Consider the following 26,738-nt stretch of genomic DNA (forward strand, 5'->3'; position numbering starts at 1 on the left):
GAGGTAGTGGCGGAGAATTTTATGGAGGGAACTGTAGAGCACAGGCAGCTGAATGCACGACAGCCAATAGTGGAGTGATGAAAACAGGGATTTACAAAAAGCCGGACATGGAGGATCACAAAGATCCCGGAGGGATGTAGGGCCATAGAAGTTTGCAGAGATAGGGAGGGGTGAGGCCATGGAGGGATTTGACAACAATGATGAGAATTTTAAAGTAGAGGCATTGCTGGACCGAGAGCTGATGTAGATCAGAGAGCATGGGTTGATCGGTATGAGCACGGGACTTGGTGCGAGTCAGGAGAGTTTTGCACGAGCTCAAGTTTACAGAGGGTGTAAGACAGGATTCCGGCCAGGAAATGCATTACAATGGTCGAGCTTAGAGCTGACAAAAGATTGTCAGCAGCAGATGAGATGAGGTAAGTGCGGAGACGGGCGATGTTACGGAGGTGGAAGTGGACAGTCTTTGTGATGAAGCCGGTAGCTCACTACCAGAACCACTTTTCAGAAGGGCACACATATGAAAGAAACACATCTATTTGATTCTTTATAATGACTCTCTGGGGGTGCAGCTCATGTGGCAGGTAATGTGCTATCGTCATTTCCCATGCATCCACAAATGCCACGTTGTTGCCTGTGAACATCTTTCTCAGCACTAAATCATGCTGATAGGCATACCAGTCACTGTTGTAGAGACTGACATCTTCTGGAAGGGCCTGTACATTGGCAGTCTTCATTACAACCATTGTATCCGGACTCCTCCCGAGCAACTGTAGAATTAACCTCCGGATATTCTGTAACCTTCGGATATACACTTCCACTGGAAAAGTGCTGAAATGGGACCATAAGGTAATGGCTATAACTGTGTTTTTTCCTCCTTTAATTTCATCCAGTTCATTTGAAATGTAGTGCAGATCCTGGCTTGAAAGGGCGTTGAATCGGATTGGTGGGCCATGAGGACGGAATTCCAACAAGATGCTGTTTTCCGAGTCCACAGCAAGGTGAGGGCCAATATTTTTAAGATTGCCAAGATCAAATGTTTTGAGACCTAAAATAGAAAATATAACCTAATTTAACATGTTTACCCACAATATTGCTGATGTTAACAGGTATAGAACTGGGAGGGGGACATCATGTCACACAGCACAACACCAACATGGAGCCCCAGATTTAACACCAGCCAATGTAACAGATGAGCAAACAGACATCAATCTTACAGTGGGATCTTGTAATAAGCACAGGCTGACAAACTGGAAAATACGAGTATACCAGCTACATATTCATTTTCTTCCACTTATTTTGTAAATTAGTTAATCTCCTTTGTTCCCCTTAAATCGAGCACCATCCTCCAATTGAGGGGCAGGCAGACTGGTGACCTGTTCCCAGGGCTCTGCCAATGTTGGTCTGTCAGACCTCAAAGCAAGGTGAGGGTTAACTGTGTCAGATTTTCTCTTCCTCCCTCTGAGAAATACTTCTATCCAACTGGGCGACCAGAGATTAGAAGCTCACTCTGTGGGAACACAGAGAGGAATACACACTGGTGAACGTTACTGTTAACTGGGCAATGCTCAATAAGAATCTATTCTGAGTCAACTTAGTAAATTCATAATTTACTGATGTCACGTCAGAATTTTCTATCTATACATGCCAATTTCCATGGATAAGAAATGGTGTTTTTCTTTCTGCAACTGTCACTCTGCTGAAGCTTAACTCCCAAACAATGGGTGGGTTGGGGTCCTGTCAGAGGTTAAAATGCAAAATATCTGGAACAGGAACCAAACCCGCCTCGAACCCGCCCACTTCTGTTTTTGATGGAGGCGGGACAATGGGCAGACGCCCAATCTGCTCACGGGAAGTGGATTGGTCATTTAAATATTATAATGAGGCTGACTGCCTTCCTTTTAACATTGATTCTATTTTTAACTACAGGAAACTCGGGAACTAAAAGCAGGCGAGAAGGGTGGAATTCATGAGGTAAGTGTCTTTACAGCACTGCTTGTGGGACAGGAGGAGGAGGAGAGCTTCCTCCAGACCCAACCAGCTGTCCAGCAAACCTCCCCTCCCTCACCACAACTGTCTGCTCCCTGTCCCCCACCATCGGACCCCCGACCATCAGCGGAGCCCACCCCCCACAATCGGGACCCCCCCAGACTACTATCGTGTCATGTTTGTAACTACAATGTAACACCACTGTATTACTGTATACACTCAACTTAGATGCACTCCTTGACCATAGGGTTGAACTTGTGGGAGACACTCCTTACCTGATCACACAGGTATATAAAGGGAGGTCCCACGCAGGGTCATCACTTCTGGAGTCCTGTAATAAAGAGTTAAGGTCATGGAGTGGCCTTGTCCCTGGAATGTGCCTCGTATGGTTTCATGCTGTAGAGTAAGGACTTTACATTGGCGACGAGAAAAGGAAATTCATGACCCATGAGAATGGCCACCGGTAGCATAGAGGAACGGTACTGTGTTGGGGAAGACTGGGACGATTTTGTAGAGAGGCTTCAGCAAAGCTTCGTAACTAAAGACTGGCTAGGGGATGCAGCGGCCGACAAGCGACAGGCTCATCTCCTGACCAGCTGCGGGCCAAAGACTTATGCACTTATGAAGGACTTACTCCATCCGAAAAGCCGTCGGACAAAACCTTTGAAGAACTCAGCAATTTAATCGGGGAGTGCGTTGGAGAGGCGGGAGATCACTGAGGCAGGACTATAAAAGGCCCAATGCGGCGGCAGTTCAGGGAGTAGGTTGGAGAGGCAGGAGATCGCTGAGGCAGGCCTATAAAAGGCCCAACATGGCGGCAGTTTGTGGAGTGTGTTGGAGAGGCGGGAGATCGCTCAGGCAGGACTATAAAAGGCCCAACGCAGCGGCAGTTCTGGGAGTGTGTTGGAGAGGCGGGAGATCGCTGAGGCAGGCCTATAAAAGGCCCAACGCGGCGGCAGTTCGGGGAGTGCGTTGGAGAGGCGGGAGATCGCTGAGGCAGGCCAAAAAAAGGCCCAACATGGCGGCAGTTCGGGGAGTGAGTTGGAGAGGCGTACTTGTGCAGCTGCAGCGGGGACAGAAGGTAAAAAAGAAGCAGAAAGAAATCGAAAGGTGATGTCACAGCCAAGGGGGTAAGTGATTGGCTGGTGATTGGTAAGTAGCTTTTCTTTTTCTTTTCTCTATCAGTAAGTAACCTTGAGCATTGTTGTTGTCAAATTAAGTTAATCTAGGGGTTAAGTCATGGCAGGAGAGCTCAGACACGTTTTATGCTCCTCCTGTACCATGTGGGAAATCAGGGATGTCTCTGGTGTCCCTGACGACGACGTGTGTGGGAAGTGTATCCGCCTCCAGCTCCTGACGAACCGCGTTGCGGATCTGGAGCTGCGGGTGGATTCACTCTGGAGCATGCACGATGATGAGAATGATGTGAATACCACATTTAGTGAGATGGTCTTACCGCAGGTAAAGGGTCCACAGCCAGACAGGGAATGGAAGACCAACAGGAAGAGCAGTGCAAGGAAGGTAGTGCAGGGGTCCCCTGCAGTCATCCCCCTGCAAAACAGAAACACCGCTTTGAGTACTGTTGCGGGGATGACTCATCAGGGGAGAGCAGCAGCAGCCAGGTTCATGGCACCATGGCTGGCTCTGCTGCACAGGAGGTCAGGAAAAAGAGTGGGAGAGCAATAGTGATAGGGGATTAGATTGTAACGGGAATGTTGCCGTGGTACACATAGGTACCAACGATATAGGTAAAAAATGGGATGAGGTCCAGAGATGAATTTAAGGAGCTAGGAGTTAAATTAAAAAGTAGGACCTCAAAAGTAGTAATCTCAGGATTGCTACCAGTGCCACGTGCTAGTCAGAGTAGAAATCGCAGGATAACTCAGATGAATACGTGGCTTGAGCAGTGGTGCAGAAGGGAGGGATTCAAATTCCTGGGACATTGGAACCGGTTCTGGGGGAGGTGGGACCAGTACAAACCGGATGGTCTGCACCTGGGCAGGGCAGAAACCAATGTCCTCAGGGGTGTGTTTGCTAGTGCTGTTTGGGAGGAGTTAAACTAATATGGCAGGAGAATGGGAACCTATGCAGGGAGACAGAGGGGAATAAAATGGAGACCGAAGCAAAAAATAGAAAGGAGAAGAGTACAAGTGGAGGGCAGAGAAACCTAAGGCAAAAAATAAAAAGGGCCACTTTACAGCAGAATTCAAAAGGGTCAAAGTGTGTTAAAAAGACAAGCCTGAAGGCTCTGTGCCTCAATGCGAGGAGTATTCGGAATAAGGTGGAAGAATTAACTGTGCAGATAGCAGTTAATGGGTATGATGTGATTGGCATCACGGAGACATGGCTCCAGGGTGACTAAGGCTGTGAACTCAACATCCAGGGGTATTCAACATTTAGGAAGGGTAGACAGAAAGGAAAAGGAGGTGGGGTGGCGTTGCTGGTTAAAGAGGAAATGAATGAAATTGTAAGGAAGGACATTAGCTTGGATGATATGGAATCGGTATGGGTGGAGCTACGGAATACAAAAGGACAGAAAACGCTAGTGGGAGTTGTGAACAGGCCACAAAACAGTAGTAGTGAGGTTGTGGACAGCATCAAATAAGAAATAAGAGATGTGTGCAATAAAGGTACAGCAGTAATCATGGGCGACTTTAATCTACATATTGATTGGGCTAACCTAACTGGTAGCAATGCGGTAGAGGAGGATTTCCTTGAGTGTATTAGGGATGGTTTTCTAGACAAATATGTTGAGGAACCAACCAGAGAGCTGGCCATCCGAGACTGGGTGATGTGTAATGAGAAAGGACTAATTAGCAATCTTGTTGTGCGAGGCCCCTTGGGAAAGAGTGACCATAATATTGTAGAATTCTTTATTCAGATGGAGAGTGACAAAGTTAATTCAGAAACTAGGGTCCTGAACTTAAGGAGAGGTAACTTTGATGGTATGAGGCGTGAATTGGCTAGATTAGACTGGCAAATGATACTTAAAGGGTTGACGGTGGATAGGCAACGGCAAACCTTTAAAGATCATATGGACGAAGTTCATCAATTATACATCCCTGTCTGGAGTAAAAATAAAACGGGGAAGGTGGCTCAACCATGGCTAACAAGGGAAATTAAGGATAGTGTTAAATCCAAGGAAAAGGCATACAAATTAGCCAGAAAAAGTAGCAAGCCGGAGGACTGGGAGAAATTTAGAATACAGCAGAGGAGGACAAAGAGATTAATTCAGAGGGGTAAAATAGAATACGAGAGGAAGCTTGCCGGAAACATAAAAAATGACTGCAAAAGCTTCTATAGATATGTGAAGAGAAAAAGATTAGTGAAGACAAACGTAGGTCTCTTGCAGTCGGATTTGGGTGAATTTATAATGGGGAACAAAGAAATGACAGACCAATTGAACAAGTACTTTGGTTCTGTCTTCACAAAGGAAGACACAAATAACCTTCCGGATGTACTAGGGGTCCGAAGGTCTAGTGAGAAGGAGGAACTGAAGGATGTCCTTATTAGGCGGGAAATTGTGTTTGGGAAATTGATGGGATTGAAGGCCGATAAATCCCCAGGGCCTGATAGTCTACATCCCAGAGTACTTAAGGAAGTGGCCCTAGAAATAGTGGATGCATTGGTGATAATTTTCCAACAGTCTATCAACTCTGGATCAGTTCCTATGGACTGGAGGGTTGCTAATGTAACATCCCTTTTTAAAAAAGGAGGAAGAGAGAAAACGGGTAATTATAGACCAGTTAGCCTGACATCAGTAGTGGGGAAAATGTTGGAATCAATCATTAAGGATGAAATAGCAGCACATTTGGAAAGCAGTGATAGGATTGGTCCAAATCAGCATGGATTTATGAAGGGAAATCATGCTTGACAAGTCTTCTGGAATTTTTTGAGGATAGAGTGGACAGGGGAGAACCAGTGGATGTGGTGTATTTGGACTTTCAAAAGGCTTTTGACAAGGTCCCACACAAGAGATTGGTGTGCAAAATCAAAGCACATGGTATTGGGGGTAATGCACTGATGTGGATAAAGAACTGGTTGGCAGACAGGAAGCAGAGAGTCGGGATAAACGGGTCCTTTTCAGAATGGCAGGCAGTGACTAATGGAGTGCCGCAGGGCTCGGTGCTGGGATCCCAGCTCTTTACAATATATATTAATGATTTGGATGATGGAATTGAGTGTAATCTTTCCAAGTTTGCAGATGACACTAAACTGGGTGGCGGTGTGAGCTGTGAGGAGGACGCTAAGAGGCTGCAGGGTGCTTTGCGCAGGTTAGGTGAGTGGGCAAATACATGGCAGATGCAGTATAATGTGGATAAATGTGAGGTTACCCACTTTGGGGGCAAAAACACGAAGGCAGAATATTATCTGAATAATATATGGAAAAGGGGAGGTGCAGCGAGACCTGGGTGTCATGATTCATCAGTCATTAAAGGTTGGCATGCAGGTACAGCAGGCGGTGAAGAAGGCAAATGGTATGTTGGCCTTCATAGCAAGCGAATTTGAGTATAGGAGCAGGTAAGTCTTACTGCAGTTGTACAGGGCCTTGGTGAGGCCCCACCTGGAATATCGTTTTCAGTTTTAGTCTCCTAATCTGAGGAAGGATGTTCTTGCTATTGAGGGAGTGCAGCGAAGGTTCACCAGACTGATTCCTGGGATGGCAGGACTGACATATGAGGCGAGACTGGATCGACTGGGCCTGTATTCACTGGAGTTTAGAAGGATGAGAGGGGATCTCATAGAAACATATAAAATTTTGATGGGACTGGACTGGTTAGATGCAGGAAGAATGTTCCTGATTTTGGGGAAGTCCAGAACCAGGGGACATAGTCTTAGGATAAGGGGTAAGTCATTTAGGACTGAGATGAGGAGGAACTTCTTCACTCAGAGAGTTGTTAACCTGTGGAATTCCCTACCGCAGAGAATTATTGATGCCAGTTCATTGGATATATTCAAGAGGGAGCTAGATATGGCCCTTGCGGCTAAAGGGATCAAGGTGTATGGAGAGAAAGCAGGAACGGGGTACTGAACGAATCATCAGTCATGATCTTATTGAATGGTGGTGCAGGCTCGAAGGGCTGGATGGCCTACTCCTGCACCTATTTTCTATGTTTCTATGTTTCTATAAGCACCTCAAGCCGGCGAGCTGCATACACATGGTTTGACACAGATTCTACACCCAACGACGTCCTGAAGGACAGAGCACACTGGACTTTGTAGCGGATCTCCGGTGTTTGGCCAGGCTCTGTAAGTTCACAGATGCCTGCAGGGGGTGATGCTAAGGGACTTCTTCATCGAGGGTATCGGTCATGCGGGAATTTTTCGCAAGTTAATTGAGACCAAGGACTTGACCTTGGAAGCGACAGCGTTGTTAGCTCAAACTTTCATGGCGGGGGAGGAAGAGACGAAAATGATTTACGCGCGCAATTCTGCCTCTAACGCGGTGATGAATCAGGGAGTCAACATCATAAATGCTACTCAGAGCCCAGCAGGCAGGCAGGGGCAGTCCGACATTTACTAGGCAGCAATAGATCCCAGAGCAGGATCTCAACAGAGACAATGGCAGGCTGAACGGACGTTCACGCCATCACAGTGGACAATGCGGCCTGGGATGGGGCCATTGACACCCACTAATAGGGTACTTAAGAGCAGTCAAAGGGACGGTCAGCGCAGAATTCCTGGCAATAGTTCCTTTGTCCCCAACAATGGAAACTTTAACTCATGCTGGGGGTGTGGGGGAAAACATTCAGCCAGTTTCTGCAGATTCCAACATTTTGTCTCCTGAAATTGCAATCTCAGTGGTCATTTAGCTCGAATGTGTAGAAAACCTGCAACCAGACTGATATATGAGACAGATGGACCAGAAGAGGGTTCTGTGAGGCAGGATGACTTTTGGGGCAAATCGATGGACGCCGAGGTTCAGCGGGTCCATGCGGCAAATATTCACAATTCATACACCAAAAAGCCACCAATGATGATGAGGGTTTTGTTGAACGGCATCCCAGTATGCATGGAGCTGGATACTGGGGCCAGTCAGTCACTCATGGGCGTTCAGCAATTCGAGAAGCTATGGCCACTCAAAGCCAGCAGACCCAAATTAGAACATATTGAGACACAATTAAGGACTTACACCAAGGAAATCATTCCGGTGCTAGGCAGTGCAATGATGGCTGTCACACACAATGGGTTAGTGAACCGGCTGCCACTCTGGATTGTCCCGGGCAATGGTCCCGCTCTGTTGGGGAGGAGCTAGTTAGCCGAGATGAACTGGAAATGGAGGGATGTTCACGCAATGTCCTCGGTGGAGTGAAGTTCATGCTCACAAGTCCTACAACAATTCGAGTCACTATTTCAACCGGGCATTGGGACTTTTAAAGGCACTAAAGTAGGGATACACATCACCCCGGACGCCAGGCCAGTGCACCACAAAGCCAGAGCGGTGCCGTATGTGATGCGGGAAAAAATCGAGAGCGAATTGGACCGGCTGTTATGAGAGGGCATCATCTTGCCTGTTGAATTCAGCGACTGGGCGAGCCCCATCATTCCCATTTTAAAAGCGGATGGCTCTGTCAGGATCTGTGACGACTACAAGGCCACCACCAATCGGCTGTCCTGACAAGACCAATACCCGCTCTCAAGAGCGGAGGACTTCTTCGCTACACAGGCAGGTGGCAAGCTGTTCACCAAGTTGGACCTCACTTCAGCCTATATGAACCAGGAACTGGCCGACAAATCCAAACTACTGACCACCATCACCACATACAGGGGATTGTTTGCGTATAACAGGTGCCCGTTTGGCATTCGATCAGTGGCCGCGATTTTTCAACGCAACATGGAAAGCCTGCTTAAATCCACTCCTGGAGCGATCGTATTCCAGGACGACATCCTCATCACGGGTTGAGATACCGTGGAACACCTCCACAACCTGGAGGAGATGCTACGCCGACTGGACCGGGTAGGCCTGCGACTCAAGAAGTCTAAATGTGTGTTTTTAGCTCCTGAGGTTGAGTTTCTGGGCAGGAGGGTTGCTGCAGATGGGATTCGGCCCACCGAATCCAAAACAGAGGCGATTCGACGAGCACCCAGGCCCTGCAACACATCGGAGCTACGTTCATTCCTGGGACCATTGAACTATTTCGGGAACTTTCCACCGAACTTGAGCATGTTGTTGGAGCCACTACACGTGCTCCTGCGTAAGGGTTGCGATTGGTTTTGGGGGGACTGTCAGGAACAGGCTTTTGATTGGGCGCGAAACCTACTTTGTTCAAACAAATTGTTGACCCTGTAAGACCCCTGTAAACATTTAGTTCTGACTTGTGATGCATCGTCATATGGGGTTGGGTAAGTGTTGCAGCAGGGTAATGCTGAGGGTCAGCTACAATCTGTGGCTTATGCCTCCAGGTCGCTCTCTCAAGCAGAACGGGGATATATGGCATGGTCGAGAAGGAAGCGCTTGCATGTGTCTATGGTGTAAAAAAAAATGCATCAGTACCTCTTCAGTGGGAAGTTTGAATTAGAGACAGACAACAAGCCACTCACATCCCTGTTGTCAGACAGCAAGGCTGTCAATGCCAACGCATCAGCTCGCATACAACGGTGGGCCCTCACGCTAGCTGCTTATGACTACTCCATCCGGCACCGGCCCGGCACTGAAAACTGCGCTGACGCACTCAGCAGGCTCCCACTGGCCACCTGAGGGGGCAGCTGAGCAAAGCGCTGAGATGGTCATGGCTGCCGATGTCTTTGACAGTGCAGGCTCCCCCATCACAACCCGCCAGATCAAAACCTGGACAAACAGAGATCCCCTCCTATCCTTGATTAAGAAATGTGTCCTGACTGGGGATTGGGCGCCCGCACACGGAGCATGCCCTGAGGAGGTCAGACCATTCCACATGAGCTCTCCATCCAAGCCGACTGCCTACTAAGGGCAGGAAGGCATTCATCAGGGAACTCCACAGCGAGCACCCAAGCATTGTAATGATGAAGGCCATTGCCCGGTCACACGTTTGGTGGCCTGGAATTGATTCAGATCTGGAACACTGTGTTCGCAGGTGAACGACCAGTGTCCAGCTCAGCCCGTGGCCCTGGCCCACCAAACCATGGTCACGCATTCACGTTGACTACGCGGGCCCGTTCATGGGGAAGATGTTCCTCATTTTAGTAGCTGCATACTCGAAATGGATCAAGTGCATCATCCTGAATTCATGCACATCATCCACCACTGTGGAAAGCCTACATGCAATCTTTGCAACCCATAGCTTGCCAGACATCCTGGTTAGTGACAATGGTCCGTGTTTCACGAATTCCGGGAGTTTATATCGGGCAATGACATCAACCATGTCAGGACTGCGCCGTTCGAGCCGGCCTCCAATGGCCAGGCGGAACGGGCAGTCCAAATCATTAAGCAAGGTATGCTCAGGATTCAAGGACCCTCCCTTCAATGCCGCCTATTGCGCCTCCTGCTGGCCTATAGATCCCACCCGCACTTGCTCACGGGGGTCCCGCCCGGAGAGCTACTCATGAAACAGACACTCAAAACTCGGTTGTCCCTCATCCATCCAGTCCTGACCGACATAGTTGAGGGCAAACGCAAGTCACAAAACATATACCATGTCTGTAAATCAAGGGGGAGATGTATAGAAATAAATGATCCTGTATTCGTCCTCAATCACGCCATGGGACCCAAATGGCTTGAGGGTACTGTAATTGACAAAGAGGGAAATAGGATCATCGTGGTAAAACTCAACAATGGCCAGATATGCCGTAAGCATCTGGACCAAGTAAAAAAAAGGTTCAGCATGGACACGGAGGAAGCTGAAGAAGACCATGAGATGAGCTCACACTACTGCCAGCGAACATGCAACAAGAGCAATCGGAAGAATGCACAGTCCCTGAGGTCAGCCCGGACAGGCCGGAATCACCACAGGTGACAGACACTACGTCAGTGTCCAACAACCAGAGCCCCAACTGCAGCGCTCCACGAGGGAGCGTAGACCACCTGAAAGACTGAACCTATGATCCCAATAAGACTTTGCGGGGGGGAAGGTGATGTCATGTTTATAATTACAATGTAACACCACTGTATTACTGTATACACTCAACCTAGATGCACATCTTGACCACATGGGGTGAACTTGTGGGAGACACTCCTTACCTGATCACACAGGTATATAAAGGGAGATCCCACGCAGGGTCATCACTTCTGGAGTCCTGCAATAAAGAGTTAAGGTCACAGAGTGGCCTTGTCCCTGGAATGTGCCTTGTGTTTCATGCTGTCGAGTAAGGACTTTACATATCGATCTCCCCACCCAGCATGACCAGAGCTGAAATGTTAACTCTGTTTCTCTCTCTACAGATGCTGCCTGACCTGCTGAGTATTTCCAGCACTTTCTGTTTTTATTTCAATGTTGCCCCTAATTGTTTTTTCGGTGTGCAGTCACAGATATCCAGACAGCTTAGCGAGCACAGTGGTGATGGGTGGATGGGACTTGCTGCGTGTTACAATATGTGCATCAAGTTCATCGATGGAAGATGGGAGGCTGGGGAGGAGAACATTGGAATAGTCGAGTCCGGCAAATAATACATAAATGTCATGTTATGCATGTTGTAGGACCAATACAGAATACGTTCTATCTTCCCGTTTGGATCAAGGTCTAGCTCTCACACCCCGCCCACTTTCACACCTGCATCATGTTTTCCCCCTCCTCACTGTTCTCATCGTGCTCCCACCCCAAAAGTTCATGGCCTTCTCTCCCAGAGCGCCTCACCTCCTCACCCCCAGCTCCTGATCTTCACCCTCTCTGAGCTCCTCCCTCTCCTAGCGCTTCTCTCCCCCACCAGTCTCCTCTCTCTCTCCCTCTCTGAGCTCCTCCCTCTCCCCCCCGCCCTTCCGATCTCCATTCTCTCCCCCTCCAATCTTCACTCTCTCTCCCTCTCCGATCTTCTCTCTCTCCCCCCATCCGATCTCTCTCTCTCCCCTCTGGTCTTCACTCGCTCCCTCTCGGATCTCCTCTCCTCCCCCTCCAATCTCCTCTTTCTCTCCCCATCCGATCTCCTCTCCTCCCCCTTCAATCTCCTCTTTCTCTCCCCCTCCAATCCCCTATATCCCCTTCTGATTCATCGCTCTCTCCCCTTCCAATTCCCTCTCCACACCCTCTGATATCCTCTTTCTCTCCCCCTCTAATTTCCTCTCGCTCTCTTCCTCCGATCTCCTTTCACTCTCCTCCTCCGAGCTCCTCTCTCTCCTCCTCCAGAGGCATTTAAGTAGAATTTCCAGTGTTTTACTGCTGAATGCAGGTTAGTGTGTCGAAAAAGCTGTCCAGGTTTAAGCACCCGACCGGTAAATTCGGCAACTGATTTGCGGCATTGCAAAAACTTACCGCTCCACCCTCCATTTTCACTGAGATTGTGACATCAATCATCGTGCATTGCCTCGCTCGTGCCCCAGATGAAAAATTTGGCCTTTATGTCTCATTTAACGCCTGCTTCTAGAAACGTCTGAAAAAAGCGGTGTTCTCAGCGTGCAGCAGGCGGTATTGGCGCTGTATTTAAAGTGAGGGTGGGGGATTAGACATCGTAGTTGACATTGACTGCAACGGTTGAGCACAGCACGCTACGTGAAGCTCTGACTTGCAAAAGGCACTTTTATGTGTGATTACAGTTTCCATACAAGGTCAGTGAGAGATTTGAATGGGGCCATTACCAGTCCGCCAGCGTATTATGCTGCTTGCTATTGGCAGGCTCTTCAAGCTAGAAGGAAGGCTCTTGGGCCCACGGGGTGACAGGGACCATCGCTCAGACCTCCAGCTCTCTGAGGGCACTGCATGAGAAGGCTGCACTTCCAAAAGAAAGTGCTGACAGAGATATGCGATCTCCTGCAGGCAGACCTACAGCCTACCAGTGCCAACAGGACTGAGCTGCCCGTGGCTCCGGCTCCCTCCAGGCAGCAGCAGGGGCCATATGGAGCATCTCTCAACATACTGCACATTGCTGCATTCGGCAGGTTACAAGGGCTCTGTACGCCCACAGAATCGACTTCATAAAGTTCCCTATGAGCAGGGACAGCTAGAATGAGAGGGCTTTAGGGTTGGCAGAATAATAAGCTTCCCGAGGGTTCAAGGAGCCATTGACTGCACACAAGTCGTCTTGTGAGCACCATTCAGAAACCGAAAGGGATGCCACTCCCTAAACGTGCAGCTGGTGTGCAACCATAAGCAGCACATCCTGGCAGTGAATGCCCACTATCCAGGGAGTGCACATGATGCTTTCATGTGCCTCACAAATGTTTCAGCACCAAAGGCATGGGCAGAGCTGGCTGATCGGGGACAAAGGGTATGGCCTAGCCACCTGGCTCATGGCCCCCCTCCACAACCCCACCACAGAAGCCAAGCAGTGCTATAGTGAGAGCCATGCAGCTACCCATTGAACATCATTGAACAGACAATTGGGGTGCTGAAGCAGCGCTTCTGATGCCTGGACCATTTTGGAGGCAGCCGTCAATACTTCCCTCAACAGGTCTCTGAATTCATTGTGTTGTGCTACATGTTATACAATGTGGCTGTCATGAGGGGCCAGGCATTGCCAGTGGGGATTGCAGGCCCACCTCAGGAGGAGGAGGGCGACAAAGAGGAACCTGGCGAGGCACCGATTGCAGAGCTACACCATCCACGGGGGAGGCAGCATGGAGATGCTGCCAGAGCAGGAGCCGCACGTCGCCCGGTCATAACGGACAGGTTTTTGGTTGGATTAGGAAGCTAGGGATGCAGCTAAGACTCGCGACTCTGTGCCACCATAAAGGCTCTTCTACACTGAATTTTAGAATGAGACACACGACTCCAATAGCAAAGGGACAAATTATTATTTTTATGAAAACTAGTAATAAGCAATGCCCCCCAACAGCACCTAATGATACAATCGACCAACAAAACCAAACCAAAACAATAAACAGCATTCTGCAGCAAGTCAGTGAACAACAAGTTAATTTATAAAAAACAACAGGTGACTCATTATATACCAATGCATCTGCACAAGGTTGTGCCACCCCTTAATGGGTCTTGCCTTGACACTTCGCCCCACTTCCCTTCAACCCCCTCCCACACCTGCTGCTCCTCCTCAATGAGGTCTCAGTGCCTACATAAGGCTGCTTGAGGGCTGCTGTGTTAGGGGGCAGACAGTGCAGACGGCATATGATGACGCCCTGGACCATCTCTTGGCCCAGACAGCCCAGCTGCAGACTGCTGCACCTCATCATCGGTGGAAGCAGTCAGCGGTAGCTGGGGTGTTTACCGTGTATGGTGCATGGTTGGAGAGTCAGTGGTGGGAGCCGGAATACTGTCATCCTGAGGAAGGGCAGCACCTTCCATTTCCTGGGAGCCACTGAGATTCCGACTGGGCTGGGCTCAACATCCGGAGCACGATGTGACTTCACAACTTGCTGGTCTGCTTCGGCACCGTCCCTTCCCCATTGGACAGTGGGGAACACAGAGAGAATGGCACCAGTCATCGACCGCATCACATCAGCAAGCTACAGCATAGTGCCTGCGATTCGATCGATACAACGATGGTGATCGAGGGCACGTGCCACACATTCTGGAACTCCATTGTTGCTGCTGGAGGCCATGTGACTGGGCAATGATGGCCTCACTGGACTCCTGAGTTGCACCGACAATGCGAGATGCTGCCTCCATAACAGTCACAGAAAGCTAGTCGATGCTCTGTGAGATCTGACCCAATGCAGCCATGAGCTCACGGTACATGCCTGTGTTTTCCCTGGACATTTCCACCAAGTCCGGTTCCATGTCTGCTTGTTGTTGAACAGACCTACTTTGCCAACTCACCCACCGGAGAGCTGGCCTCCGAGATTCCCCTCTCGCTGCGCGTTGCTGTAGGCGACTAGGATCAGGAGCCTCCGCCGACTCAAACACTGGAAATTGGCATCGGCCCCAGATGTGGTCTCTTGCAAGGGGCCAACTGGTGGGCTCTGCGGCTCAGGCATTTGAGTGTCTTCACAAGCCTCTTCATCACCCCATGGCCAGAGGTAGATGCCTCATGGGAAGGCTGGCGTGATTGTGGCTGATCTTCTGCAAGCTCAACAAAACAGATGTGTGGTTAGCAGCAGGGGAGAGGGCAGAGTGATAGGAGAAAAGTGGCATTGCACATGTACGCCACATCATAATACAGCTCAATGAAGTCACATCAGTCGCGCATCCATTTACATGTCCTCACAACCAGAAGGGGGCCCAGCATCATACCTGGCAACTGCCCGAGCTGGTGGTCCAATGAATGCAGACACCCGTTCCTCGACATCCGTCAAGTCTAGGATTTGAGGCGGATCCCCGCCTGTGTGCAGCTGCTCACGCCTGTTGTGTGAGTGCTTTGACTGCAAAGAGAAAAATAGGGAGGATTTAGAAAGGGCACATCTCCTGTTGTGTCACATATGCCTACCATACTTCAACAGGTGAGACTGTATGGATCTTCTAATGACTTCACTTCAATCTGTGTGGATGTTGCATGAGCTTTGTGAGCGATTGTTCGGAGGTGAGAGGGATGTAACATAAGGGCTTCAGGTGATCTTTATGGAAACTATATCAGCAGTGGAGTATATTGTGTGGAAGGTTCTCAATAATTAGGGAACTAGAGTATATGTGCATCCTTCTTTAAGAGGCAATGGCTGGAGAAGTCAGCTTTCAGCATTCTGATGCATTGTGAAACACATTGCACAGGCTGCAAGACTTTGAGAATATCACATACATGAAAGACCTCACATAGCGTCTGACATTCATGTTGGAAGGATAGCCATAAATAAATGTCACTGGTACTCACCCTGACGACTCTGGCAAGGTTGTTGAAATTTTTGCGACATTGTGTCCCAGTTCTGGGAACCGTACCTGCTGCAGACACCTCCTGGGCAGTTTCTCTCCAAATTTGTTTAAATATAGCTGGCAGCGGTCTCGCTCCCCCAGCCAGATAGAGTGATCACCACCTTCTTTCCATTGCATGGACTAAGGCCTCAGCAGCCTCATTTGAAATTCACCTGGCACGCGACCTGCCATCCTGCTGCTCCAGCTCTGCAGAAGTGGCAGAAGTGGGGTGGATCATATGAGCATGCGCGCAGGAAGCTGCCGCACCCTGAAATAGTGTTTGCACCCGGGATAAAAACAACAACAGTGCATGCGCAAAATGCCACCTCTTTTACCACCGCGATTTTCGGCTCAGGTGCACAAAATCCGTTGTGTAACACCTGATTTAACGCCCACAATCATGGATCCTAATTTTTTGTCGAATTTTCCAGCTGAGGGCACAAACTATTTTCAGGCAGTATCTTTACCGCCCCGCCGCGATTAGTGCCCCAAAATCAGGAAAGTCGAAAATCCAGTTCAAGGATTTCAACCAGTAAATGGCGGGGAGGGCTCAGGTGCAAAATGTAATAAAATAATAGTAAAAAAAAACGAAAGGGAAGAGAGGAGAATAACAGTCAGTAACTGTGCTTGGTAAAGGGAAATCTAAAAAATGTAAATGATTAAGCCAGGTCTGAGAAGTAAGAAACATGTGAGTAACATAGAAACATAGAAACATAGAAATTAGGTGCAGGAGCAGGCCATTCGGCCCTTCGAGCCTGCACTGCCATTCAATAAGATCATGGCTGATCATTCAATCTCAGTATCCCTTTCCTGCTTTCTCTCCAGACCCCTTGGTCCCTTTGGCCGTAAGGGCTATATCTCACTCCCTTTTGAATATCTCGAACGAACTAGCCTCAATCACTTTCTGCGGTAGAGAATTCCACAGATTAACCACTCTCTGGGTGAAGAAGTTTCTTCTCATCTCGGTCCTAAATGGCTTACCCCTTATTCTTAGACTGTGACCCCTGGTTCTGGACTTCCCCAACATCGGGAACATTCTTCCTGCCTCTAACCTGTCCAATCCTGTCAGAATCTTATATGTTTCTATGAGATCGCCTCTCATTCTTCTAAACTCCAGTGGATACAAGCCCATTTCATCCAGTCTCTCCTCATATGTCAGTCCTGCCATCCCAGGAATGAATCTGATGAACCTTCGCTTTACTCCCTCAACAGCAAGAACGTCCTTCCTCAGATTAGGGGCCAAAACTGAACACAATATTCCAGGTGTGGCCTCAGCAAGGCTCTGTATAACTGCAGTAAGACCTCCCTGCTCCTATACTCAAATCCTCAAGCTATGAAGACCAACATGCCATTTGTCTTCTTCACTGCCTGCTGTACCTGCATGCCAAACTTCAATGACTGATGTACCATGACATCCACTTCTCGTTGCACTTCCCCTTTTCCTAATCTGTCACCATTCAGATAATATTCTGTCTTCCTGTTTTTGCCACCAAAGTGGATAACCTCACACTTATCCACATTATACTGCATCTGCCATGTATTTGCCCACTCACCTAACCTGTCCATGTCATCCTGCAGTCTCTTAGCATCCTCCTCACAGCTCACACTGCCACCCAGCTTAGTGTCATCTACAAACTTAGAGATATTACATTCAATTCCTTCATCTAAATCATTGATGTATATTGTAAATAGCTGGGGTCCCATCACTGAACCCTGCGGCACCCCACTGGTCACTGCCTGCCATTCTGAAAAGGACCCGTTTATTCTGACTCTCTGCTTCCTGTCTTTCAACCAGTTCTTTATCCACGTCAATACATTACCCCCAATACCATGTGCTTTAATTTTACACACTAATCTCTTGTGTGGGACCTTGTCAAAAGCCTTTTGAAAGTCCAAATACACCACATCCACTGGTTAACTTGTGGAATTCTCTACCGCAGAAATTTGTTGAGGCCAGTTCATTAAATATATTCAAAAGGGAGTTAGATATGGCCCTTACAGCCAAGGGGTCAAGGGGTATGGAAAGAAAGCAGGGAAGGCGTACTGAGGTTGAATGATCAGCCATGATCTTATTGAATGGTGGTGCAGGCTCGAAGGGCCGAATGGCCTACTCCTGCACCTATTTTCTATGTTTCTATGTTCTAGTCAGGAAATTTTGTTAGGGAAATTGATGGGATTGAAGGCCGATAAATCCCCAGTTCCTGATAGGCTGCATCCCAGAATACTTAAGGAAATGGCCCTAGAAATAGTGGATGCATTGGTGATCATTTTCCAACAGTCTATTGACTCTGCATCAGTTCCTATGGACTGGAGGGTAGCTAATGTAACACCACTTTTTTAAAAAGGAGGGAGAGAAAAAATGGGGAATTATAGAATGGTTAGCCTGATATCGGTGGTGGGGAAAATGTTGGAATCAATTATTAAAGATGAAATAGCAGTGCAACTGGAAAGCGGTGACAGAATCGGTCCAAGTCAGCATGGATTTATGAAAGGGAAATCATGCTTGACAAATCTTCGAGTTTTTTGAGGATGTAACTAGTAGAGTGGACAAGAGAGAAACATAGAAACATAGATCATTCCCTTTCCTGCTTTCTCTCCATACAACTTGATGCCTTTAGCCGTAAGGGTCATATCTAACTCCCTCTTGAATATATCCAATGAACTGGCATCAACAACTCTCTGCGGCAGGGAATTCCACAGGTGAACAACTCTCTGAGTGAAGAAGTTTCTCCTCATCGCAGTCCAAAATGGTCTATCCCTTATCCTAAGACTATGTTCCCTGGTTCTGGACTTCCCCAACATCGGGAACATTCTTCCCACATGTAACCTGTCCAGTCCTGTCAGAATCTTATATGTTTCTATGAGAGCCCCTCTCATCCTTCTAAAATCCAGTGAATAAAGGCCCAGTTGATCCAGTCTCTCCTCATATGACAGTCCAGCCATCCCTGGAATCAGTCTGGTGAATCTTCGCTGCACTCCCTCAACAGCAAGAGCGTCCCTCCTCCGATTAGGAGAACAAAACTGAACACAATAGTCCAGGTGAGGCCTCTCTAAGGCCCTGAACGATTGCAGTAAGACCTCCCTGCTCCTACATTCAATTCCTCTCGCTTTGAAGGCCAACATACCATTTGCCTTCTTCACCACCTGCTGTACCTACATGCCAACTTTCAATGACTGATAAACCATGACACCCAGGTCTCGTTGCACCTCCCCTTTTCCTAATCTGCCGCCATTCAGATAATATTCTGCCTTCTTGTTTTTGCTCCAAAAATGGATAATCTCACATTTATCCATATTATACTGCATCTGCCATGCATTTGCCCACTCACTTAACATGTCCAAGTCACCCTGCAGCCTCTTAGCGTCCTCCTCACAGCTCACACCGCCACCCAGTTTAGTGCCATCTGCAAACTTGGAGATATTACACTCAATTCCTTCATCTAAATCATTAATATATATTGTAAAGAGCTGGGGTACCAGCACTGAGCCCTGCGGCACTCCGCTAGTTACTGCCTGCCATTCTGAAAAGGACCCGTTTATCCCGACTCTCTGCTTCTTGTCTGCCAACCAGTTCTCTATCCACCTCAATACATTACCCCCAATACCATGCACTTTGATTTTGCACACCAATCTTTTATGCGGGACCTTGTCAAAAGCCTTTTGAAGGTCCAAATACACCACATCCACTGGTTCTCCCTTGTCCACTCTGCTAGTTACATCCTCAAAAAGTTCTAGAAGATTCGTAAGGCATGATTTCCCTTTCATAAATCCATGCTGACTTGGACCGATCCTGTCACTGCTTTCCAAATGCACTGCTATTTCATCCTTAATGATTGATTCCAACATTTTCTCCACTACTGATGTCAGGCTAACTGGTCTATAATTAGCCGTTTTCTCTCTCCCTCCTCTTTTTAAAAGTGGTGTTACATTAGCTACCCTCCAGTCCACAGGAACTGATCCAGAGTCGAAAGACTGTTGGAAAGTGATCACCAATGCATCCACTATTTCTAGGGCCACGTCGTTAAGTACTCTGGGATGCAGACTATCAGACCCCGGGGATTTATCGGCCTTCAATTCCATCAATTTCCCTAAAATAATTTCCTGCCTAATAAGGATATCCTTCAGTTCCTCCTTCTCACTAGACCCACTGTCCCCTAGTACATTCGGAAGGTTATTTGTGTCTTCCTTTGTGAAGACAGAACCAAAGTATTTGTTCAATTGGTCTGCCATTTCTTTGTTCCCCATTATAAATTCACCTGAATCCGACTGCAAGGGACCTACGTTTATCTTCACTAATCTTTTTCTCTTCACATAGTTATAGAAGCTTTTGCAGTCAGTTTTTATGTTCTCTGCAAGCTTCCTCTCGTACTCTATTTTCCCCCTCCTATTTGAACCCTTTGTCCTCCTCTGATGAATTCTAAATTTCTCCCAGTCCTCAGGTTTGTTGCTTTTTTTAGCCAATTTATATGCCTCTTCCTTGGTTTTAACACTATCCTTAATTTCCCTTGTTAGCCATGTTGAGCCACCTTCCCGTTTTATTTTTACTCCAGACAGGGATGTACAATTGTTGAAGTTCATTCATGTGATCTTTAAATGTTTCCCATTGCTTATCCACTATCAACCCTTTAAGTATCCTTTGCCAGTCTATTCTAGCCAATTCACGCCTCATACCGTCGAAGGTACCTTTCCTTTCAGTTCAGGACTCTAGTTTCCGAATTAACTGTGTCACGCTCCATCTTAATAAAGAATTCTACCATATTATGGTCACTCTTCCCCAAGGGGCCTCGCACAACAAGATTGCTAATTAGTCCTTTCTCGTTACACATTACCCAGTCTAGGATGGCCAGCTCTCTAGTTGGTTCCTCAACATATTGGTTGAGAAAGCGATCCCTAATACACTCCAGGAAATCCTCCTCCACCGCATTGCTACCAGTTTGGTTAGCTCAATCAATATATAGTTTAAAGTAGCCCACGATAACTGCTGTACCTTTATTGCACACATCCCTTATTTCTTGTTTGATGGATAGTAGTAAGGATTTCCTTCAGTTCCTTATTTCGCTAGACCCTCGAACCCGTAGTATTTCCGGAAGGTTATTTGTGTCTTCCTTAGTGAAGACAGATCCAAAGTATTTTTTCAATTGGTCTGCCATTTCTTTGTTCCCCATTATAAATTCACCTGGTAAAGCATTAAAGCTGAAGGACAGACTCGGGTGTGTGACCCAAATAAGCGTTCTTTATACAAATGCACGGATTATAAGGAATACATTGAATGAACTGCAGGTGCAAATTCAACTTAGAGGCTATGACATAAGAACATAAGAACATAAGAATTAGGAACAGGAGTAGGCCATCTAGCCCCTCGAGCCTGCTCCGCCAATCAACAAGATCATGGCTGATCTGGCTGTGGACTCAGCTCCACTTACCCGCCCGCACCCCATAACCCTTAATTCCCTTATTGGTTAAAAATCTATCTATCTGTGACTTGAATACATTCAATGAGCTAGTCTCAACTGCTTCCTTGGGCAGAGAATTCCACAGATTCACAACCCACTGGGAGAAGAAGTTCTTTCTCAACTCAGTTTTAAATTGGCTCCCCCGTATTTTGAGGCTGTGCCCCCTAGTTCTAGTCTCCCCGACCAGTGGAAACAACCTCTCTGCCTCTATCTTGCCTATCCATTTCATTATTTTAAATGTTTCTATAAGATCACCCCTCATCCTTCTGAACTGCAACGAGTAAAGACACAGTCTACTCAATCTATCATCATAAGGTAACCCCCTCATCTCCGGAATCAGCCTAGTGAATCATCTCTGTACCCCCCCAAAAGCCAGTATATCCTTCCTTAAGTAAGGTGACCAAAACTGCACGCAGTACTCCAGGTGCGGCCTCACCAATACCCTGTACAGTTGCAGCAGGACCTCCCTGCTTTTGTACTCCATCCCTCTCGCAATGAAGGCCAACATTCCATTTGCCTTCCTGATTACCTGCTGCACCTGCAAACTAACTTTTTGGGATTCATGCACAAGGACCCCCAGGTCCCTCTGCACCGCAGCATGTTGTAATTTCTCCCCATTCAAATAATATTCCCTTTTACTGTTTTTTTTCCCAAGGTGGATGACCTCACACTTTCCGACATTGTATTCCATCTGCCAAACCTTAGCCCATTCGCTTAACCTATCTAAATCTCTTTGCAGCCTCTCTGTGTCCTCTACACAACCCGCTTTCCCACTAATCTTTGTGTCATCTGCAAATTTTGTTACATTACACTCTGTCCCCTCTTCCAGGTCATCTATGTATGTTGTAAACAGTTGTGGTCCCAGCACCGATCCCTGTGGCACACCACTAACCACTTATTTCCAACCCGAAAAGGACCTATTTATCCCAATACTCTGCTTTCTGTTAGCCAGCCAATTCTCGATCCATGCTAATACATTTCCACTGACTCCGCGTACCTTTATCTTCTGCAGAAACCTTTTGTGTGGCACCTTATCGAATGCCATTTGAAAATCTAAATACACCACATCCATCAGTACACCTCTATCCACCATGCTCGTTATATCCTCAAAGAATTTCAGTAAATTAGTTAAACATGATTTCCCCTTCATGAATCCATGCTGCGTCTGCTTGATTGCACTATTCCTATATAGATGTGCCGCTATTTCTTCCTTAATGATAGCTTCAAGCATTTTCCCCACTACAGATGTTAAACTAACCGGCCTAAAGTTACCTGCCTTTTGTCTCCCCCCTTTTTTAAACAGAGGCATTACATTAGCTTCTTTCCAATCCGCTGGTACCTCCCCAGAGTCCAGAGAATTTTGGTAGATTATAACGAATGCATCTGCTATAACTGCCGCCATCGCTTTTAATACCCTGGGATGCATTTCATCAGAACCAGGGGACTTGTCTACCTTGAGTCCTATTAGCCTGTCCAGCATTACCCCCCTAGTGATAGTGATTGTCTCAAGGTCCTCCCTTCCCACATTCCTGTGACCAGCAATTTCTGGCATGGTTTCTGTGTCTTCCACTGTGAAGACCGAAGCAAAATATTTGTTTAAGGTCTCAGCCATTTCCACATTTCCCATTATTAAATCCCCCTTCTCATCTTCTAAGGGACCAACATTTACTTTAGTCACTCTTTTCCGTTTTATATGTCTGTAAAAGCTTTTACTATCCGTTTTTATGTTTTGCGCAAGTTTACCTTCTTAATCGATCTTTCCTTTCTTTATTGCTTTCTTAGTCATTCTTTGCTGTCGTTTAAAATTTCCCCAATCTTTTATTTTCCCACTAACCTTGGCCACCTTTTACGCATTGGTTTTTAATTTGCTCCTCTCCTTTTTTTCCTTGGTTATCCACGGCTGGTTATCCCTTCTCTTACCGCCCTTCTTTTTCACTGGAATATATTTTTGTTGAGCACTATGAAAGAGCTCCTTAAAAGTCCTCCACTGTTCCTCAATTGTGCCACCGTTTAGTCATGGTAGCGATTACTGAGGCATGGCTGCAAGATAGTCAGGGCTGGGAAATAAATATACCCGATTACAAGGTCTACAGGAAAGGTAGGGAAAAGGGGGAGGAGTACCTTTAATGATTAAGGATGAAAGCTCTTCAATGATGAGAAGATATAACCAGAGGTAAGCAGGCTATGGAGACTTTATGGGTAGAATTGAGAAATAGGAAAGGATTTAAGACTGTAATGGGAGTTGTGGATCGGCTGCGTGGTAGCAGCTTGAAGTGTTAGATTGTGTAATTACAGACATTAGACAAACATGTAGTAAAGGCAGAGTTGTTTTCATCGGGAATTTTACTTTTCATATAGATTGGGATATGCGGTTTAGCACGTGTCAGAAAGGTAGTGAATTTTTTGAGTGTATCCGGGAAATTTCTGTGCAAAAATATGTCCTGGAACTAACAAGGCAGCAGGCCATATTAGATTTAGTAATGAGTAATGAGCCAGATTTAGTTACCAGCCAAACTGTGAGTAAACTTTTATCTAATAGCGATTGTAACATGATCGAGTTCAACGTAATGTTTGAAATGGAGAAATGCAAAAGAGTAAAATGACAGAGGGTCAATGGGAGATGGTCAAACAAGAATTGAATGTGATACAGAGCCAGTTTATACCCCTGAGGGGCAAGAGTGCTACTTGATAAAAAAAACACCATGGACGACTAAAAGAGGTAAGAGACAACATAAAATGAAAAGAAAAGGCATACAAAAATGCAAACGCGAGCACAGATCCTGGCGAATGGGAGCATTACAAAGATCAGCAAAGGGTGACAAAACAGCCACTAAGAGCTACAATAAGGGAGTATGAAAGGAAACTTGCAAGGGATATCAAAATCAACACAAACATTTTTTACAATTATATTGGGAAAAGAGAGTGGTCATGAGCAACTGATATTGTCGATGGTAATAGGGAAATGGAGGACATGCTGATCAATGAATTTGTGTCAGTATCTATGGTACAGGAAGAGGATTGCATGCCGGAAATCCCAAGGAAACTAATATTGAATCAGGGACAAGGACTAAACAAAATAACAGTAATGAAGAAAATAACAGCACTAAAGAGTGATAAATCCCCAGGCCCGGATTATTTCCATCCTTTCCATGAGCACATTCCAGATGCCCCAACTATAATCTTCCAAAGTTCTCTAGATTCAGAAACATTACTTTAGATTGGAAAATTGTGTCTGTCACTCCGTTATTTAAGAATGGTGAGAGAGGGAAACCAGGGAATTATAGATCAGTTAGCCTAACATCTGTTGTCGGGAAATTAAGGATAGGTGACTGATCATCTTGAAAATTTTCAACTCATCAGAGAGAGCCAGCATGGATTTGTAAAAAGTTGTCATCATCATCATCATCATCATAGGCAGTCCCTCGGAATCGAGGAAGACTTGCTTCCACTCCTGAAGTGAGTTCTTTGGTGGCTGAGCAGTCGAACACGAGAGCCACAGACTCTGTCACAGGTGGGACAGATATTCGCCGAGGGAAGGGGTGTGTGGGGCAGGTTTACCGCACACTCCTTCTGCTGCCTGCGCTTGACCTCATCACGCTCTTTGCGTTGAGACTCAAAGAGCTCAACACCCTCCCGGATGCACTTCCTCCACCTAGGCCGGTCTTCGGCCAAGGACTCCCAGGTGTCAGTGGTGATGTTGCACTTTATCAGGGAGGCTTTGAGGATGTTCTTGTAATGTTTCTGCTGTCCACCTTTGGCTCATTTGTCGTGAAGGAGCTCCACATAGAGCATTTGCTTAGGGAGTCTCGTGTCTGGCATGCGAACTATGTGGCCTGCCCAGCGAAGCTGATCGAGTGTGGTCAGTGCTTAAATGCTGGGGATGTTAGCCTGGGTGAGGACACTGATATTAGTGTGCCTGTCCTCCCAGGGGATTTGCAGGATCTTGCGGAGACATCGTTGGTGATATATCTCAAATCGACTTGAGGTGTCTTCTGTACATCGTCTAAGCCTCTGATCCATACAGGAGGGTGGGTATTACGACAGCCCTGTAGACCATGAGCTTGGTGGTAGATTTGTGGGCCGGGTCTTCGAACACTCTTTCCTCAGGCGGCCGAAGGCTGCACTGGCACACTGGAGGCGGTGTTGAATCTCGGCATCAATGTCTGCTCTTGTTGATAAGAGGCTCCTGAGGTATGGGAAATTATCCACGTTGTCGAGGCCACGCCATAAATCTTGATGACTGGGGGACAGTGCTGTGCGGCAAGGACAGGCTGGTGGAGGACCTTTGTCTTACGGATGTTTAGCGTAAGGCCCATGCTTTCACATGCCTTGGTGAATACATCGACTATATCCTGGAGTTCAGCCTCAGAATGTGCACAGACACAGGCTCAACGACAGAGGTTAGGGTGATCTTGGACCTGGCCTGGAGACAGTACAGGTTGAACAGCTTCCCACTGGTTCTGTAGTTTAGTTCCACTCCAGCGGGGAGCTTGTTGACTGTGAGGTGGAGCATGGCAGCGAGGAAGATTGAGAAGATGGTTGGAGCGATGACACAGCCCTGTTTGACACCAGTCCGGATGTGTATTGGATCTGTAATGGATCCGCTGGTAAGGATCACGGCCTGCATGTCGTCATGGAACACGCGAAGGATATTGACAAACTTTTGGGGGCATCCGAAACGGAGGAGGACGCTCCATAAGCCGTCACGGTTGACAGTGTCAAAGGCCTTTGTAAAATCGAAAAATGCCATGTATAAGGACTACCGCTGCTCCCTGCATTTTTCCTGAAGCTGTCACGCTGCAAAGATCATGTCCATTGTGCCCTGTAGGGGATGAAATCTGCATTGTGATTCTGGGAGGAGCTCCTCGGCCACAGGGAGAAGACGGTTGAGGAGAACTCTAGCGACAACTTTCCCAGTGGCTGATAGCAGGGAGATTCCCATGTAATTGCTGTAGTCGGACTTGTCCCCTTTTTTAAAGATGGTCATGATCACTGCATCTCTGAGATCTCCCAGCATGCTCTCCTCCCTCCAGATGAGAGAGATGAAGTCATGTATCCGGGCCAACAGCGCCTCTCCACCATACTTCAATGTCTCAGCAGGGATTCCATCCGCATCCGTAGCCTTGTTGTTTTTAAGCTGTCCTATGGCTTTCCCTACTTCGTGCAACGTTGAGGTTTCACTGAGGTGGTGGCGGGTCGCATGCTGCGGGATGGAGTCGAGAACACTCGAGTCAAAGGCAGAGTCTCGATTGAGGAGATCTTCAAAGTGCTCCTTCCAGCGGGCCCCGACAGTCTCATTGTCCTTGATAAGTGTTTCCCCATTCTTGGCCAGGAGTGGGGTGGGGCCTTGGGAGTTTGGACCGTAGGTGGCCTTGACTGCGATGAAGAATCCTCGCATATCGTGGCTGTCGGCCAGTTGTTTTATCTGCTGCGCTTT

The 26,738-nt window shown here is 47.3% G+C and overlaps 1 protein-coding gene across 1 annotated transcript in view; it reads right to left on the reverse strand.

Moving 5' to 3' along the window:
* Window positions 1-485: 485 nt before the first annotated feature.
* The window catches only part of LOC139275596 (NXPE family member 3-like), a 43,839-nt gene continuing 17,586 nt past the window's right edge, over window positions 486-26,738 (reverse strand). The window contains exon 5 of the mRNA XM_070892767.1: window positions 486-1,045. Coding sequence (XP_070748868.1) covers window positions 486-1,045 — 560 coding nt within the window. The remainder of the gene's footprint in view (window positions 1,046-26,738) is intronic.

The sequence above is a fragment of the Pristiophorus japonicus genome, chromosome 11, assembly GCF_044704955.1.
Source record: "Pristiophorus japonicus isolate sPriJap1 chromosome 11, sPriJap1.hap1, whole genome shotgun sequence".
NCBI classification, from domain to species: Eukaryota; Metazoa; Chordata; class Chondrichthyes; family Pristiophoridae; genus Pristiophorus; species Pristiophorus japonicus.